Source organism: Adiantum capillus-veneris, chromosome 5 (genome assembly GCF_014529385.1).
Source record: "Adiantum capillus-veneris isolate H3 chromosome 5, ASM1452938v2, whole genome shotgun sequence".
In the NCBI taxonomy this organism is placed as follows: Eukaryota; Viridiplantae; Streptophyta; class Polypodiopsida; order Polypodiales; family Pteridaceae; genus Adiantum; species Adiantum capillus-veneris.
In genome coordinates, this window is record NC_140935.1 from 35,702,149 (window position 1) to 35,720,476 (window position 18,328).

The 18,328-nt window shown below is 46.8% G+C and overlaps 1 protein-coding gene across 2 annotated transcripts in view; it reads right to left on the reverse strand.

Moving 5' to 3' along the window:
* Positions 1–790: 790 nt before the first annotated feature.
* Positions 791–18,328, reverse strand: part of LOC147457143 (uncharacterized) — a 30,387-nt gene continuing 12,849 nt past the window's right edge. The window contains exons 2-3 of one of the 2 annotated variants that reach the window (XM_086512129.1): positions 1,465–4,460; positions 791–1,246 (exon numbers count right to left, since the gene is read on the reverse strand). In XM_086512129.1, coding sequence (XP_086368255.1) covers positions 1,730–4,460 — 2,731 coding nt within the window. In that variant the 3' untranslated portion in view covers positions 791–1,246; positions 1,465–1,729. Of the gene's footprint in view, positions 1,247–1,308; positions 4,461–18,328 lie in introns of both variants that reach the window. The other variant, XM_086512130.1, reaches the window with a different exon arrangement.

Consider the following 18,328-nt stretch of genomic DNA (forward strand, 5'->3'; position numbering starts at 1 on the left):
TTTGTTTCATGCTCGACAGCTCATGCATATCATGGTTGAGCAAGAAGCAACCTATTGTGGCCACTTCTAGTTGTGAGGCCGAGTACAAGGCAATCTTCACAACTACCATTGAGTGTGTATGGTTAAGACGCCTTATGACTGATTTGGGTCTTGGACAAGACACTACCAACATCATCTACACCAACAGTCATAGCACATTGGCAGTTGTAAGGAATCTAGTTTTCATGCTCAACATCTCAAGCAATAACTCTAGAAAGTTTTTAAGAGGACACTTACACAAAAGTGTCCTGCTACCAATCTAGTGTTGCTACCAATCTAGTGTTAACAAGATTTTCAAGATTACATTCTTTTGCTTACTATGTTTAGTAAGTTTGAAAACTGAGCTTTTAAGGTTAATTTTCTTATTGTGATCATGTATTTCCAAGGATTCACAAACTTGAGAAATAGTTAAGGTACGAGTCTTTTATGATTTTTTGAGCAAACAACTTGGTAAAGATGTCAATTTCACAATTATGATCAATCTCCTACTCTAATGCTCATTTTAACATAGAAAAAAAATCCTCAATTTCCTTTAGCTCATAAGCTAATTTCTTGATGAGAAACACTTCAAGAATTAGTTTCTAACTTCACAAATTAAATCCGAAAAGTTAGAGGAAAACAAGACACCAGTGTGCAATTACAGAACTAGTTTTAATTACTTCATTAAACCTCTTGCCTATGGCAATTAAAACTACTGTTGCTGTTAAACACGCAATGTCAGCTCATCATCAAAACAAATAAGCGCTGGGTATCATGTGAATTACTCTTATAATTTAAATACGAACACGTTCGGATACTAACAAATCTCGTATTGAGGATTTGAATGCTAGACAGCCACTACACAATTCAAAGACTGATGCTGATGTCGAAAGTCTGAAGAAACAATTATCTTGTTGGTCCTTTTGCACTATGCCCTTCCACCTCTACATCACTAACCTCTAACTTGGCAGGAAATACTGCTTGAGAAGGGTCATAACCAGGACATCCAGCCTTGCAACGTCATCAATCAGTGCCACCTTTTTTGGATCGTTTGGATTCAGAAAAATTGGGGGTCCAAAGATCCACCTGGTTTCCCACTTCAGAAACCCGTATTCTCCGAGCTCTCTTCAAGCGCTGAGACATTATTCAATCTGTATACAGCTGGCAGACATGAAACAGAAGGCTCACAAGGATGTAGAAATTCCAGGGTTTGTCCACATTTCAATGCCTGCAAAAAAAAACATAGTTTTAGATGGGCTTTTGAGAGACATTCAACATCAACAAAAGCACCTCTCTGCACCAGTTGACAAGATGCTCTTTAAGCACAGTTCTTGAAGACGAAACGATGGCCAGCTGACATGAAACTCTCTCCAAAAGAAAATAAACAAAGAGGAAGCAACTCGTTTTCAAAAGCTCATTCATCAATGACAAAGAAGCTGTGACGACCTGCAATAAGAGTTTCACTGGAAACAATCGGCGGAGCCTGGAAATCCTCTATGCTTTCTTGTTACCTCAGCAAACAGCGTCACATATCCATCATTCAAGGGACAAATACAGAGCTGTGCGAGAGCAAAGAAATACAAATAGGACCATGAGCCATTTGACACAATGGAAGAACCCCTCTACATAAAATGAAGGTTGCTTTCCATGCTTCAACTCCGACCGAGGAATGTGAGCTTCGAGCTAATTAGGTCAACAATATGAAAACTCCTCAGGCTGCTTGCACCTCAGACTTCTCTGGAATCACGCAGCCTCTCTCAGACAGTTCTTTCGACAACTCTGTGGCTTCACCTGCCCTACCTGATCTAACCAGCAAGCGAAAGAAATGTTTAAGCTGCCGGCTATTTATTTTGGCACTGATATCTGCAAGGTGCTTACAAAATTTCACCCCTGTATCGAGTTGGCACCCCCGACTCAAAGCATCAAGCAGAGCTGTGTTTGTCCTCGGCCCATCAAGACATAGTCCACTCTTTTGTAGCTCTTCAAACACCAAAGATACCTTTTTATTGATCTTCGCTCGACTGTATGTTTGGAGGAGGAGAACATACGTACTCACAGGAAGCTGTAGCTCCCTTGCCCTCACCTCGGCTAGCAGTTGCTCAATCACATCAAATTTCGCCAAGTTGCAGCAACCACGTAGCATAACCACATAGGTGCTCGTGTCCGCCACTCCTTTCGCGCTATTGTAAACGTTCAACGCCACATCCATCTTCCCAGCTTTGATAAGCCCTTTCAACAGACAGTTGCAGGCATCTATTGACAGGTTGTTACCACACTCTGCTGCCTTCTCGAATTCCTTCAGCGCTTTATCGAGCTCTTCAGACATGCTGAGATTGATGACAAAAAGTCTTGATGTCTCCCGAGTAGGCATGCAACCTTCAGCCTTCATAAGCTCCATGTGTTGATGTGCTCTGTCAACTTGCCTTGACTTTAAATACCCAGAAATCAGACTGTTATGAGTCACAATATCTGGCTGACAGCCTTTTTCTTTCATCTGAGAGAAGAGTTTTAATGCTTCGTCTAGCTTTTTGTGTCGGCAACAATGACTAATGAGGGCATTGTAAATATTAACATTTGGATCCAGACCTGCTGCCTGCATGTTTTCCAAAGCTTCTAAAGCCTCTTCTGTCCTCTCTGCGCTGCACAAGCATTTCACAAGCCAGTCATATGTCCTCACATTTGCATGACAACCTTTCTCCTCCATCACTTGTAGTAGCTTTAAAGCAGAGTCTGCTTTTCCAGCTCTAGCGAATGCTGCAATGGCACCATTGAATTCTCCAACATCTGAAAGATTCTGCAGAACCCTGGCAACACCCTCATCATCATTGGCCTTGATGTGTCCAGAGAGGGCAGCAGCATACAGATTCGCATCTGGATTTAAGCCAAAAAACCTCATCTTATCCATGACTTCCTTTGCTTCTGTCATCCTGCCAGCTTTGCCACTATAATAGACTACTGCCGCAAAATCATTGGGGAGGACTTTCACATCTTTTTGCCACATTTCCTCAAGACATTCCATGGAAATGTCAAACATACCAGCATCTAAAAAGCGTCTGATGAGGGCTCTGTATTCATGTCTTCCATGTGAATAACCTTTTTGTTTCCCCGCCCACGTAAAGAAATCTTTAAGATTAGCTACTTCCATCTTTTGCAGCACCTTCTTTACCACTTTATCTGTGAGGTCTTTGGAGAATCCAGACAAAGCTTCTTCAATATCAGCATTCCACAATTTTCCCTCACAAAGTTCCAAAATCCTATTTGCTGCTTTCACATGAGTCCCTTCCGCTGCATCTTCGCCCTCATCAAGGGCCTTCGTGTATATCCTAGTCTTGTCGAGGGTCCCTTCAAAGAGCTTCTTTGTCCCGGAAGTAGGCTTGCAGCCATCAAGCTTCATCTCTTCCAACTGTGCAAGGGCCTTATCAGTTTGCCCAGTATTTAAATAACCAGAAATTAGATGGTGATGAGTTGATATATCTGGCTTGCAGCCAATACTCTTCATGTTGGCCACGAGCTTTAAAGCATCATCCAACCTCTTTTCCCCAACAAGAGAACCAATCAAAGCGTTGAAAACATCAAGACCTCCCTTTTCCTGCAATTTCATGACATGATTCATTGCCTCATCCAACATGTTGGCACTGCACAAGCACTTCACGACCCTCCGAGATGTGGTTTTCCGGGGAGCAATGCCAGCTGCATCCATCCTGTTTAGAAGTTTCAGTACTTCTTCTGCCTTCCCCAGCTCTGCAAACACATCCAAGGGAGCATCAAGGAGGCCCTCTGGCTCTGAGCACTTCTGTAATAGCCTCTCAATACTTTCTTCATCCCCTGCAGCTATGTATTCATTAAATAAAACACGATAAATATCTAGTGTTTTCGTGATACCAAAAGACTTCATAGTATCCAAGGTCGCCTCTGCTTCCACCTTCATTCCAGCTTTCGCATAAAAAAATGCTAAAGTAGAAAATGATTTGAGATTCACTGGAATGCCAGTTTTCTTCATTTCTTCAAGAACTTCAACAGCATCATTGAACCTGCGTGCTTGCAAGAAAGTCCTAAACAGCATATTGTACAAGAATCTGGAGAATTTAGCGACCTCCTGTGTGGTTGCTGCCGCACTAAAAAGGCATTTTGCATCAGAGGAATGCATAACTTCCATGGCTTGATGCACCAGAGATAGTGTGGTTTCAGTACAAAAGCCACTCAAGTATTTCTCAAAATCAGCCTTTTTTTTACAGTCTGCAAGTAATGGACTGGACTTACTCTGAGGCGTCTCAAAATTTAAACTCACTGTCTCTGTCCCCCCTGAGAAGGGCCTGCAGAAAGAGAGAGCACGTGCACCAAGGGAGTTCTCCAGCAGAACGCTACCGTTAACCCCAGCATTCTGCTCCAACTTTGATGGTATGATAGATTGCACCCTTGCAATTTTGGTAAAAGTTTTGCTTCTGCAAAAGAGCTTTAAGTTCAGTCAAGCAAAGCTTCATTATCAGCAAACGTACAGCGCAACATTCCGAAATTTGCCACGTAACCAAGATGACATGCATTACATGTGATTTGAAAGAGGAATTTAGAAAGGCATGGACAGCTATTGAGTTGGAGCACAAGTCATAAGAACTTTATAAGTGCACCTTGCACAACCTTCATTCCACTGGTCCAAAGAATACCGTGCTATGTGTGTTAATTTCAGATTCTGCATCAGTTTCAAGCATAGGCGCCAATGACATTGTAAATTTTAGCTGCAGTAGCACGTCTAAGTCCCTATCAAAATTCTTCTTTGAAATTAAGCCATTTTTGCCTTTTGCATCATCTAACTGCAGCTGACAAAGGAAGGCCATGGTGCAGAGAGAGAGAGAGAGAGAGAGAGAGAGAGACGCCCATGAGCTGCACACCTTAGGCCTCCAAGTGCACAGACCTTAGTCCTGTGAGAGTGCGCGTGTGCGGAAGCGTGAGAGAGAGAGAGAGAGAGAGAGAGAGAGAGAGACGCCCATGAGCTGCACACCTTAGGCCTCCAAGTGCACAGACCTTAGTCCTGTGAGAGTGCGCGTGTGCGGAAGCGTGAGAGAGAGAGAGAGAGAGAGAGAGAGAGAGAGAGAGAAATGAAATGAAATATTAACGTCTTCAAAAGGCCAAAGTGACCTATGAAACCAGAAAGTTACAATGTGGTGGATCTGATACAAAGTCAGAGTAACAAGATGACAAATTGACAGAATGACAAAATGACAAAATAAAATACTATGGAATCCTAAATTGCTAGGTATGGACTAAGCAGCTAAACAATTGGCTAGGATAGCTAGATCACAAGAGATCCAGCATCGGTCGCTGGCGGATCTCATCAATCTCCTCCATGGTCAGTAGTCTGACCGGGCATCGTGCATGTCGAGCCAAAGTGACCTGAATCCTTTGATGCAGCCTCCGTCGATGCTATGTAGTCCTCCGAAGTCGTGGGCGTCTGGATCTCCCTAGCTCAGTCGCTCGGTCCATCAGTATGCCTCTGGTGTAAAGCAACGGGCTCTGCTGTGGTAGTAACTCCTCCGGGTGTCCAGTTGCAGCTCTAAAGAAGTCTGTGATCAGTCTCTGAGACTGGCTAGCCTCTCCTCTCATCAGGCTCTCTCTGTGTCTGCGCAGCTCGAGCAAAAACAAACCCAGGCATCTCTGATCCTCGTACCGCACGACTCTAGAGAATGGTCCAAAGCCCTCTCTGAACAAGCAATGGAAGCGGCCTCGTATCTCGTAGACGGGGCAGTGGCATGTGTAGTGCAACTCTGTCTCAGGCTCAATGTCACACAGGGGGCATGTCCTGGCCTCTGCTGGTATTCCGTTGTATCTCCCGGTCTCGATCCGCAGCTGGTGTGAAGATGTGCGTATCTGGCCAATAGCACATCGTATTCCATGAGACAAGTGGGTGTCCATGTATCTGGGCCTCGTCACAAAACCATCCTCCGTAAGCTGGAGGAGATGCTCTCTGTAGAAAGCCATCTTCGAGCCTAGGTCCTGTGCTGGCTGTATCCATGTCCTCTTGGTGTCTAGCTGAGTCAAGTCCTGGCGAATGAGCCTGGTTATCTCGGACTGTGTAAGAGTCAGAGAGGGCGCATCCAGTGAGTACTTGAAGGGGGGCAATCTGTCTATGCTGAACCCATGTGCCTGAAACCATGATGTTATCTCCCAATACCAGCATGTTGTATCTCCCTGCATGGCTAACTGTTGAGAGCACTCAAGTGCAAGGCGTGCATATCTGTCTCTGGGAAGTTCCGATATGCGGTGTATGAAGGAGACAGATCTGGTGAGCGCCTCAACCACCAGTGGGGGGGCAGCTAGCTCTGCTCGTACAATAGCACGTGGTACTGAAGCCTTGGCTCTAATGAGCCGCGAGATCATAGAGACCAAAGGCTTCTCCATGTCCCCCCATCCATCACTGCGGCCTGTCCTCCCATGATGATCCAGTGAAGATCCCCAAATCTCAGCTCCATAAAGCAATGCAGAAGCCACCAAAGTGTCAAAGAGCCAGAGCTTCGTCCGAGGCTCCTGAAACTGAACCTGTGAACACATCCTTTCCAATCTACCCAATGTTGCATGGGCTCTGGTCAATCTAGTCTCTGAAACCCTCCTTAATGAAAATGCTGGCCCACTAAAAACCACTCCAAGGCAAGTGTAAGCATCTGTATACTCCACCTTCTCCTGGCCGTATGTGAAGGCGGGTGCTCACCTCCTAATCCACTGTGGGGTGGTATTAAATACCATGACCTTGGTTTTACCAAGGTTGACGAAAAAACCACTTTCTTGGGCAAACCATGCAAAGCATCCAAGTGACGTAGCATCCCCTCCGGAGAGTCGGAGATCAACACATATCATCAGCATATAACAATAGTGGAATCCATCTCCCTGCCAGCTGTGCACCTCTATCACCGTCTCTCTCAATGTAGTCAGAAATCTCATCTACATACATACCATATAGAGTAGGAGAGAGCGGGCAGCCCTGCTTCACCCCAATAGTGGAGTAAACCGGTGTGGATAGACCCTCTGGGGTGCGTACATGACCTTGGTTTTACCAAGGTTGACGGAAAAACCACTTTCTTGGGCAAACCTATGCAAAGCATCCAAGTGACGTAGCATCCCCTCCGGAGAGTCGGAGATCAACACAATATCATCAGCATATAACAATAGTGGAATCCATGTCCCTGCCAGCTGTGCACCTCTATCACCGTCTCTCTCAATGTAGTCAGAAACCTCATCTACATACTACCAAATAGAGTAGGAGAGAGCGGGCAGCCCTGCTTCACCCCAATAGTGGAGTAAACCGGTGTGGATAGACCCTCTAGGGTGCGTACATGCCCCACTACTGACGTATATAATGCCATGACCCCCCAAATGAGCTCTTTGGATACTCCCATCTGCTGTAATCTGCGCATCAATCTAGCTCTGGGCACTGTGTCAAATGCTTTGCGGAAATCCACAAAGCTACAATCGATCCGTCTCCCATGCGCTCTGCCCTCCTCAATGATGGCTCTGAGTGTCAAGATATGGTCAAGAGTAGAAAAGCCCCTCCTGAAACCTGCCTGCCTGACTGCGCGTATCCCCTCCCTCTCTGTCCATCTACTCAACTGCTGCTCAAGAATAGATGCGTACAACCGTGCCAATGTGTGTCCAATCATGATAGTGCGATAGTTCCTAGGCTCCATAGGGTCTCCCGACTTGAAGATAGGTACAATCGTAGATAGGCTCCAAGTATAAGGCAAGCCCTCACACATGGCACGGTTAAACATAACTGCTAGAAGCTCTGCTAGTAAATCTCTGGCATGCGTGAAATGCTCAGCCACTAAGCCATCATGATCATATGCTCTCCCATCCTCATCCTGTCAATGGCCTTCTCACCATCTCAGCGGTTTACAAAAGCAATCGGGGGGGTCGGGAAGGGGGGACTGCTCAAGAACTGTGTACAAAGATGATGCATACTAGCCCCAAGCCTCTATAGAAGTGATGGCAAGGGGGGGGGGGGGGCTCATGAAAGAGCCTCCATGCCTCACGTGAGTCCTGACTCAAGAATAGCTGGTATAGATCCTGCTCTAGGCGAGCCAAAAAAGCCCTCTTCTTCCGCCGCCCTAGGCGTCAGAAGTCAATCTGTGACTGCCTGTGAGTGATGTCCCCCAAAAGCACCTCCTTCTGAAGTCTAGCTCTAGTGTCCCGACATTCCTCATCATACCAGTTGTTCTGGGGCATGCTTCCCGAACGGTGTCTCTGCTCAGGCTGGGTATGTGGGTATGCCTCTGCTGTTGCATCATGTAGTGTCTGTGTCAGTATAGTAGTAAGCTCCTCCAGAGGTCGCCCTAGCTCCTCTGTGCACAGGCGTTTGTAGATCCCGTCTATGTATACAGAGTCCGTCTCCCGCATAAAGGTGTAGCGAGTAGGGGCTGCTGCCCGTCGCCTGTGTGCTACACTAAACTGAAAAGAAATGGTCAGCGACATAAGAGCATGATCCACTGCCACACCAACAGGTCTGGGGCCAACCGTAAGGTGCTGGATACTAGAGATGAGGCTCGGCTGTGCCATGACATAATCCACTATGCTGGCTCCATGTCTGTATGGAAAGCACGTAAAACCCCCAACAGCGGGAAATCTCTGTAGGCCATTCAAGATGGCCAATCCATGTGCAATCCCCACGTCTATCAAGTGTCGTCCATACTCAGTGTGTTCTCCATCCTGTGATAGTCTGGATAGGCCCGTCTCTGCAACATCCAACTCTCTCAGCATGTCCTCTGATGATGGGCAGTCCTAGCATTGAAATCCCCTAGAATGATGATGTCACCATCTCTAGAGAACTCCCATATATCATCATCCAGAATAGAGAAGGGGGACTGTCCTCTGGGTGGTGCATAAACTGACGTACTCGGGGGAAAGTAGCAAATAGCAATGTAAAGATGTCTGCTTGTCTCTACTCTCAATCTCACCCACATGTACCTAGCTTGCTCATCCCTGCGGGCTATATGTATCAATGGCTGCAACTCCTCCCTGAATAACACTACCGCTCCTCCTAAGCCTTGCCCTCTGTGCTCTGATCGTGTCTCCTGTCTACAGGCTGTCTCCCATCTATATCCACTAATGTGAGGCATAGATTGCCTCGGTGCCTGATGTGTCTCAGAGTAGAAGACGATGTCTCTTCCCGTAAAACTATCCTCAAAGGCACCCACATCAAGGCGCATAGATCCATTACAATTCCAGGTGGCAACTTTGAGTGTGGTCCCATAGGTCTCGCACTGTCATGTGGAGCGCCGCTCTATAATCACCACTCGGCCATCTTTGTAGAAGGCCGTCTTTCCCTTCTCCCTTGCCGCTTGAATCTCTAGCATTACCTCTCTCATATGCGCCAGCTGTGTGAGAGTGAGGTCATCTCCAAGGAATATGCCCGTTTTCTTTAGTGTAGGGCGCTTCTTCAAGAAGTCCTTCTTTGCCTCCATGGATGGGAAACGGATGATTAAAGCTCTCCCTTTTGAAGTCTCCCCATTGCCTTGTGTTTTCTTCCCTACCCTCCATGCCTTTTTATGAGTAGCCTCACTACCCATCATGCGGAGAAGTTCTTCAACTTCCCCTTCCACATCATCTCGGTCTTTTAGACCGGTTACTCTTATATGCAAGGTTCTAGTTTTCCTTCGCTGCTCTTCTTCTAGAGTCATGTTGATGATTGTAGGAGTGGGGACGGATGTGGTTTCTTTCCCTTTCCCTTTCTTAGCAACTTTTATCCATTTCTCGGCCTCATCCGCCTTCTTCTGTGTCTTCGTGATCACATCCATCCACGAAGACATCTTTACCACCTTCTGTTTCTCCTCCTGTGTGATCATCCGTACCTGCTCCTTGATGACCTTGATCTCGTCTATCACCGAGGGCTAAAATTCCCCTTCTTCCAGTCCACTGCTTACTCTATCCGCAAGTTCTCGCTTGAGGGCTGTGACCTCTTCTCTAAGTGCCTGTAAATCCGCCTTAAATGCTTGTAGCTCTGTGTGCAAGTCCTCTTTCTCCTTCTTCCATTGCGCGCCTTCATTAAGAAACATTTGAAGAAGGTTGGCCTTCTCTTTCCACCATCCCTCCATCTCTGCTTTCCATTCTTTCATCTCCCTTTCCATTTGTGTTATCCGCTTGTTTGTAAGCGCAAAAGTTTCCTTCGTATGGGGCTTACATATCGGCGAAATGATCATGGCCTCCACTGGCGAAGCGCTCATGGCCTCCATTGGCGATGCGCATATAGCTCGATGCTCTGGCTCGGCTGAGTCCATGCAGACAGGGCACACTAGAAACCTATCCAAAAACAAGGATAGGCGAGCGAGGGTATATCCTCCTCAGCTCGGCGAACCCCCCACAACTTACAATACAAAATGGTGGGGGGGGATCGGGGCACGCTGGCTCACCCAACTACTGGCATACAAAGATGTGGGTTCGTGGCCCACTCGAGGAATCAGCATAACCTCCAAAACAACTCAACGCTTTGGCTCGGCAGAGTCCTGGCGGAGAAAATAAAATACCACAAAACAAACCCGATGCAGGTGTATACGTCAACTCAGCCCACTACGGGCGTAAGCGATTGAGGCAGCTCAAATGAAGGCCTTGCACTCGCTGTCCTGTGCAATGGCAGAGAAATGCACGTAGCCACCCCCGAACAGGGTCAACTCATGGCTTAGACAAGCCCCTGTTGGGCGCTGGCTCAATCCACGCGCAGCCCCCTCTGTGCGAGAAGCTCGCCAGCTACAGCCTCTGCGTGTCCTACACCTGCGCCCTCTTCAGCCTGCGCGCTAACCCTGCTGACTACAATCTCTGCACGCCTTGTACTTGCTGCGTCACCTACAGAGAGAGAGGAAGCACCTACATCACCTGCAGAGAGAGAGAGTCTCCCTGCGCGCTGCCTCCTGATGCCCGAAACCCTAACACACATGCAAAATTGCCCTGCGTGCTACCTCTTGCTGCCCTGCGTGCCTTGCACCTGTTGCGTCACCTGCAGAGAGAGAGAATCTCCCTGCGAGCTGCCTCCTGATGCCCGAAACCCTAACACACAGGCAAAATTGCCCTGCGTGCTACCTCTTGCTGCCCTGCGCGCCTTGCACCTGCTGCAAGACAGAACCTTACGCGCGAGAGAGAATTCAACTCACCTGTTGCGTCACCTACACACACACACACACACACACACACAGAGAACACAACACTGACCTACAACAGGAAAAACAAATGCCAGATGATATATAGTGGGTACCCCCCCTGGCCCCATCATGTCCATCATTGACTTGACCAAAGCCTCCATAGGATTTGGTGCAAACCTTCTTGGCCCCTGCTACACTCGCGGAGTTTGTCGGAGTAATGTCCTTTAGTGGTCATCGCAACACATCTTCATCATTTGCCTCACATCTTCGGCTTCATGCGGTTTGTTCAACATCAAGTGCTGAGAGGGGTGTTACTTACACCACTTTGTTGCTTCACTGGTAAGGTGCAACGGAAGTGAATGTTGAAACTTTGCTCAAGATGAGTGCTCCGAACTGTGCTCAAGGGTTCCTTTTACTTACGGAAGGGAGAGCCTTCCGTTCCTTTAGTGAGAGAGTGCAAACGATCACAAACAGTGGATAAACACTGTGAATGAAGGTGCATGAGACTGAGAGATAGAGAGAGAAGAATATGACACCAGAATGTTGTCAAACCCTCCTCCGAAGGCCCCACTCTCTATGGCGAGAGCGGTTTACTATTGATTGCACAAATCTTACAATGCTTGGACTTGTCGACGATGTCGACGACGATGAGACGGGCTGAAATCTGAAAACGTTAATGCTGAAATCTCCAAATCTTTATTTGTTGAATTCTGACTCTATGTCGGTGACGATGGCGATGACGACGATAAGCAAGGACGAAGCACTGAAAACGCGATGCTGAAATCTGCCTTTTCCGGGCTGAAACTGCAAACTTCGATGAATCTGACCGTGCGGCGAGGATCTATTGCAGGAAGGTGAGATCTGCGAGGTTCGTGGGACTCTACTGCGGTGGTCTATTCTGAAAATTGAAAACGGCTGGTCCTTCTTGAGCTCTTGTCGCGAGGAACTGCAAAACGCTGGCTTTTATGCTGCTGCAAAAACGCTAGGGCTGATCTCTCTTCTGTTGCAAAAACGCTAGTGTTTTTGCTGTCCTGCTGTTGCCAGGGCTGATCTGTTGTGCAAAACGCCAAGGCTAGTTCTGGGTGAAAACGCTAGGCTTGCATCATGCAGAACGCTAGGTCTGCTGATGGTGGTCTTGCTGAGAAGTTGCTTATTGAACAAAGTGTTCCTGCTGCCTCTTCTGCCAGAAAGTGCTAGTGCTAGGTTTACTTATATACATGCTTAGTGAATATGCCCTACCCAGTTTCCAACAAAAGTCACTTAAAAATAATAAGTGAAAAATGTCAAAAATAGGGAAAATAGGTCTATGCACTGTAAAAATGCTCCTGATGATCATGCTGTGTGCAACCAGAGGAATGCATCTATTCTAAGTGTCTGGACATGCACGGTCTACGAATAACTTACAAAATGCCAAAAACACTTCCTAAGCTAACTGAAATGAACCCATGTCATGAAGTAGCTTGTGCACGTACACATAGGGTTAGATGTGTCATCGTGACATCCCCTCCTTTTACAAGTGAGGTACTTGTACCGAACTGTATGGCGTTGAGGGAGATCGGCGATAGTGTCTGGAATCCTGGAAAGGACTCTTCGCCGGCCCTCTTTGATGTGTGGGTCATGCGATACTTCAACTTCTTAAAGTCTACAACGCTTGCTTCTTTGGGCCGCGCCGAAAGCGACACAGTCATCTGTGGCTCCTTCAATGCTTCAACTTCGTCTATAGTCATGCGTCTACCTTCTTCAAGAATCTCCGAGGCTGAAATTCTGAAACCACTTCCAACACAAAAACATGAACATAATGCCAATGTAAGACAGAGGGGAGACAAATCTACGAGTAATTACCCTTTCACCTGGCCCTCTAGCGCTTAGCTATATATAGACCCCTTTACTACAAGTGTGTCCGACACTTTGCCAAGGTCGTGCCCTCCTAGTCCTACCAGGCTACCCTTGGCATGACAGAAAGGGCCAGTATCTCAAAACGTTGGGATGATGTGTTGCCAAATGCAAAGCGCTTGTGTACGTGCACATCTAACCCTATGTGTACGTGGACAAGCTACTTCATGACATGGGTTCAGTTCAGTTCAGTCAGCCTAGATTATGAAGTGTTCTGGCACTTTTGTGAGTCTGTTTGCAGACCGTGCATGTCCAGACACTTATACTAGATGTATATCCTTTGGTTGCACACAGCATGATCATCAGATTACCATCAGAACCCATCAGGAGCATTTTTACAGTGCATAGCCTTATTTTCCCTATTTTAGCCAAATTTTCACTTATTATTTTTAAGTGACTTTTGTTGGGAAAATGAGTAAGGATCTATATAAGAAAACCTAAGTCAAAACACTTATACAATCGATTTATGCAAGAGGATTCCAAACCTCGAAAACCTAATCTAATGGACGCTCACAAAATTGCCGGTACTAATCCTCCTAGGATTCTAAACACTCAAGGGATAGGTGGAAAATTGGCTTCAGAAGTCGACGAAGCATGTCCACGTGGCACACAGAGCCATGTGCACGTGACATTTCCTCCTGCTTAAGGTGAGGTACTATCCACGCATGCCATAAGATGGTCTCGAATGTCGTCCATGGCTAATTTTGAGAAAGGCTCCCCTGGGTGATGTTGAAATGTCCAAAAGATAGGGATGGTGATGATACATCTACTCACAACCAATAGACTGCCTCCAGGATCAACAATTTCCTTGTTGGTTACCAGCAAGCCTTTGCTGCACGAACTCGGATGGGGTGCACCAAACTGCAAACCAGATCGATGATTGTAGAGCAAATGGATAGAGATGCAAACGTTGATGCCCACGAAGGTTACCGGCCAACCTATGTTGCCCCTACGCAAGAAGATTGGCAAGAGCAACGCTACATGGGAGGTAAAGATGGATATGTCCGTTGGAATGTCCAAAAACCATGGCAAGTCCTATGTATGATATCTCATGAAACCGCAAAATAACTCCTCAAAGGTAGAGGCTCAGTAACTCTTCAAGATGAAGCACCTCCGAGACTGATTTGATGCACCTTTGGATCCGTCTCAATGAGGGGTTGTTCATGGCCACCAAGGGGTAGATCTAGGGTTGATGTGCACTCCCAGTGTGAAAGGAAACAAGGGCTGAAAGCTGGGTGCAAAAACGCAGGTCTGGCACACAAAACGCAACAGAGCTGAAAATGCAGTTGATGATGGAGTAACTCATGAATAGCAACGGAGCACTCATGCAGTAAGGGAATGGCCGAAAAGAGGCTCAATGGGCTGCCGAAACTCCGGGCTGCAACGGAGAAGCTAGCGGTGACATATCCGGGCTAGTACCGACGAGGGAAAGGGCTAAAATCTGAAAATGTTGGGCTGATGTGTTGCCAAATGCAAAGCGTTGGGCTGATCTTTTGTCATTGAGTAAAAATGCCACGGTCGATTGCTGATGTAAAAACGCTCGCTGGTCTTTTGCAAAAACGCTAGCTGATCTTGGGGGCTTCCTACAACCAATGCAAAACGGTAGCAGGTCTCCTCCCTTTGTAGTGGAAAATTAGGCTTAAGAACTTTTTAAGGCTTAGGTAGGGCAAAACGTCTGTCAAAGTTTCTAAAATAAATCAATAAAAGTGACTAGTTGACTTATTAATGAACTCGACCAATGCTAGGTGAAAGGTGTCGCACATTTGCCGACCCATGAATCCGCTCGTTGAATTCTTCTAGCCTAAAACTACATTCGTCACACTAGATGCCCACCATAGTATAACAAAACGCTTGTATAATCCATTTATGTAAGAGGGTTCCAACACTAGTAAAATGGACTCGTCCAAACATGCAGGTCCTATGAATAGGCTCACAAAATTGGCAATATTGATCCTCGTAGGATTCTACCTAAGAATAGGTGGAAAATTGGCTCCCGAAGTTGATGAAGCATGTCCACGTGGCAAACAAAGCCATCTGCATGTGACAACAGTATGTTTATTTTGCAAGCGATTCATGGAGAATAGGAGACGAGATTAAAAAAAATTAACCCTAATTGGAAAATCTCCTGGGAAGTTTACCCTTGAGGCCGCTAAGCACCAAGGGCGGTTAAGCTTCCCCGTACGAAGTTTCCTCGGAAGTTTTCCCTTGGAGAGGCTAAGCATCAAGGGCAGTTAAGCCTTCCCAGTAGAAAGTTTCCTAGGAAGTTTCCCCTTGGAGAGACTAAGCATCAAGGGCACTTATGTGAGAGTGAGCGTGTGCGGAAGCGTGAGAGAGAGAAAGAGAGAGAGAGTAGACACAAACGCAAGAGATGGTGAAGAGGGAGCGATCACGCCCCCATGACTACCATGAGTAAAAGACAATCAGTACAACAGATGATGGAAGTGGGTACCCCCTTGGCCCTATAAATAGGTGCCAAAGGGGAGGTAGGGCAAGGGCTGATAAAAATCCCCACGATCCAACAGAAAAATGATATATGGAAATATGGACGCCGGACAAAAGTGGGCGGCTGGTCCCAAACTCAGCGGCCGGACCAAGTGCAACCTAGGCTATGGGTGGCTAGCCCGGAGACATACTAGCCGTACAAGTATGCCCTAGACATGTGAATGTCACGTGACACATCTAGCCCTATGTATACATGGACAAGCTACTTCATGACATGGGTTCATTTCAGTTAGCTTAGGAAGTGTTTTGGCACTTTTGTGAGTCTGTTCGTGGACCGTGCATGTCTAGACAGTTAGAATAGATGCATATCCTCTCGTTGCACACAGCGTGATCATCAGATAACAGTCAGAACCCATCAAGAGCATTTTTACAGTGCATAGACCTATTGTCCCTATTATTGACATTTTTCACTTATTATTTTTTTAAGTGACTTTTGTTGGAAACTGGGTAGGGCAAATTCACTAAGCATGTATATAATAAACCTAGCGTTAGCACTTGCTGGCAGAAGAGGCAGCAGGAAACAGGCAACTTCTCAACAAGACCACCATCAGCAGACATAGCGTTTTGCATGATGCAAGCCTAGCGTTTTCACCAAGAGCCAGCCTTTGCGTTTTTGCATAGCAGATCAGCCCCGGCAACAACAAGACAGCAGAAACACTAGCGTTTTTGCAACAAAAGACAGATCAGCCCTAGCGTTTTTGGAGCAGCATAACAACCAGCGTTTTGCAGTTCCGACGCGACAAGACCTCAAGAAGGACCAGCGTTTCAGTTTTTAGCATAGACACACTACAATAGAGCCCCCGAACCTCGCAGATCGCACCTTCCTGCAGCAACAGATCCTCGTCGCACTGTCAGATCCATCGAAGTTTGCAGTTTCAGCCCGGAAAACGCAAAATTTCAGCATCTGCGTTTTCAGCGCATCGTCATCGCCGTCATCACCCGCATAGAGTCAGAATTCAACAGATAAGGATTTGCAGATTTCAGCCATTAGCATTTTCAGATTTCAGCCCGTCTCATCGTCGTCCTCATCGTTGTCGGCATCATCGGCAAGTCCAAGCATTGTAGAGATTTGTGCAATCAATAGTAGACCGCTCTCGCCATAGAGTGGGGCCTTCGAAGGAGGGTTTGACAACATTCTAGGGTCGTATGCTTCTCTCTCTATCTCTCAATCTCATGCACCTTCATTCACAGTGTTTATCCACTTTGTTTGTGATCGTTTGCACTCTCTCACTAACGGAACGGAAGGCTCTCCCTTTCGTAAGTAAAAGGAACCCTTGACACAGTTCGGAGCACTCATCTTGAGCAAAGTTCAACATTCACTTCCGTGTACCTTACATTGGTATCAGAGCTTTGGCAATGTTCTGTATCACTCAAGGAAAGAACCATAAGAACCACATAATTTTTTTGCTTGTTGCAGTCGCACGTAACCCAAGACCTCTTGGGCGTGTCGATTCCTGATCGTGTTTTTGAAGGGTGACAAGAAACCCAAGAAAGAGGGGCTTGTCCAACCTCCCCTTGTGCCTCTTTTCACTCATTGAGAGCGGACCGTGCACTTAGCGGCCGGCCAATCGACGTGAGGTGGGAAAAAGCAACCTTGGTCTGAGCGCAAGACCGCCAAGGGGTGCACCCGCAGAAAAGAGAAGAACTCGGGTGAAGAGAAGATCCTTCTCTAACACAGATTACAAGCTAAAGATCAACCTCAAGAACCTCAAGAACCTCGAGACCCTCAAGAACCCAAGAACCACAAGAACCCAAGTTTCTCATGAACTTAAGAACCCACGACTTCAGTGTATGGTCATTACCCGAAGCGGAATGGATACCGCGCATGGAGGTGATGAGCATGGTAGTGGTGAAGAAGAATTTTCCCCACCAGGAGGTTTTTCTCACCCTCCCCCTTCCCCATCTACACCACGGTTTGCACCAAATCCTATGGAGGCTTTGGTCAAGTCGATGATGGACATGAGACACAACAACAAGAAGCGAATCGCGTTGCGATGGCACAACTAGAAAGAAAAGCAGAACGACAAGAAGCCTTGGCGCGTGAACGCCAACATAGACAAGAATCCTTGGAGCGTGAACATGAGCGTGAGCAAGCACTCTTGGCAGCCAAAGAAAGACATGCAGAGCGTGAGGCATAAAGAGAACTACGCATGCAAGAATTGGTTCGACAGGTTCTCACCTCGAAGTTCGAGCCAGTCAAAGATGTTGGTAGTTCATCAAGTGGCGCAAGCCGAGATTCGGACTCCAACAACCCCGTCACAGAGAAGATTCAGTTCAGTAAGTATGATGGTAAGATGGATGCTACGATTACTCATTCTTGGTTGCATCGATTTAATGTTTTTTTTGCGACAACTAAGAAGACAGGAAATAGCAAGGTTTTGACGGCAGCTATGTACCTTGCCGATGATGCCATTAATTGGTACCACGCATGGCAAGAGGCACAGTTGACCTCGCACCTAGAGGAAGCCGAGGATGGCGCGTCCCTTTCTCTCAATTGGGTCAACTTCCAAGACAAGCTCAAGGCGCAGTTTATGCCCCCACAGTCCCTAGCACGGTTGAAAGACGATTTGCGCAGTCTCAAGCAAAATGGTATACAAGTTATGTTTTTCTCTAATCGTGTTTTGCAGCTCAACACCCAATTACGCAAATCGGATAATGAGTGCAAGGAGGCTCTCATTTTCGGGTTGGATGACTATATCTTGTTTGATGTCGAAGTCCTCGACCCAATCAATCTCAACAAGGCAATGGCGATTGCTCTCGCATAGGAAATGAAGCACAACAAGGGAAAGCCTAAGGAAAAC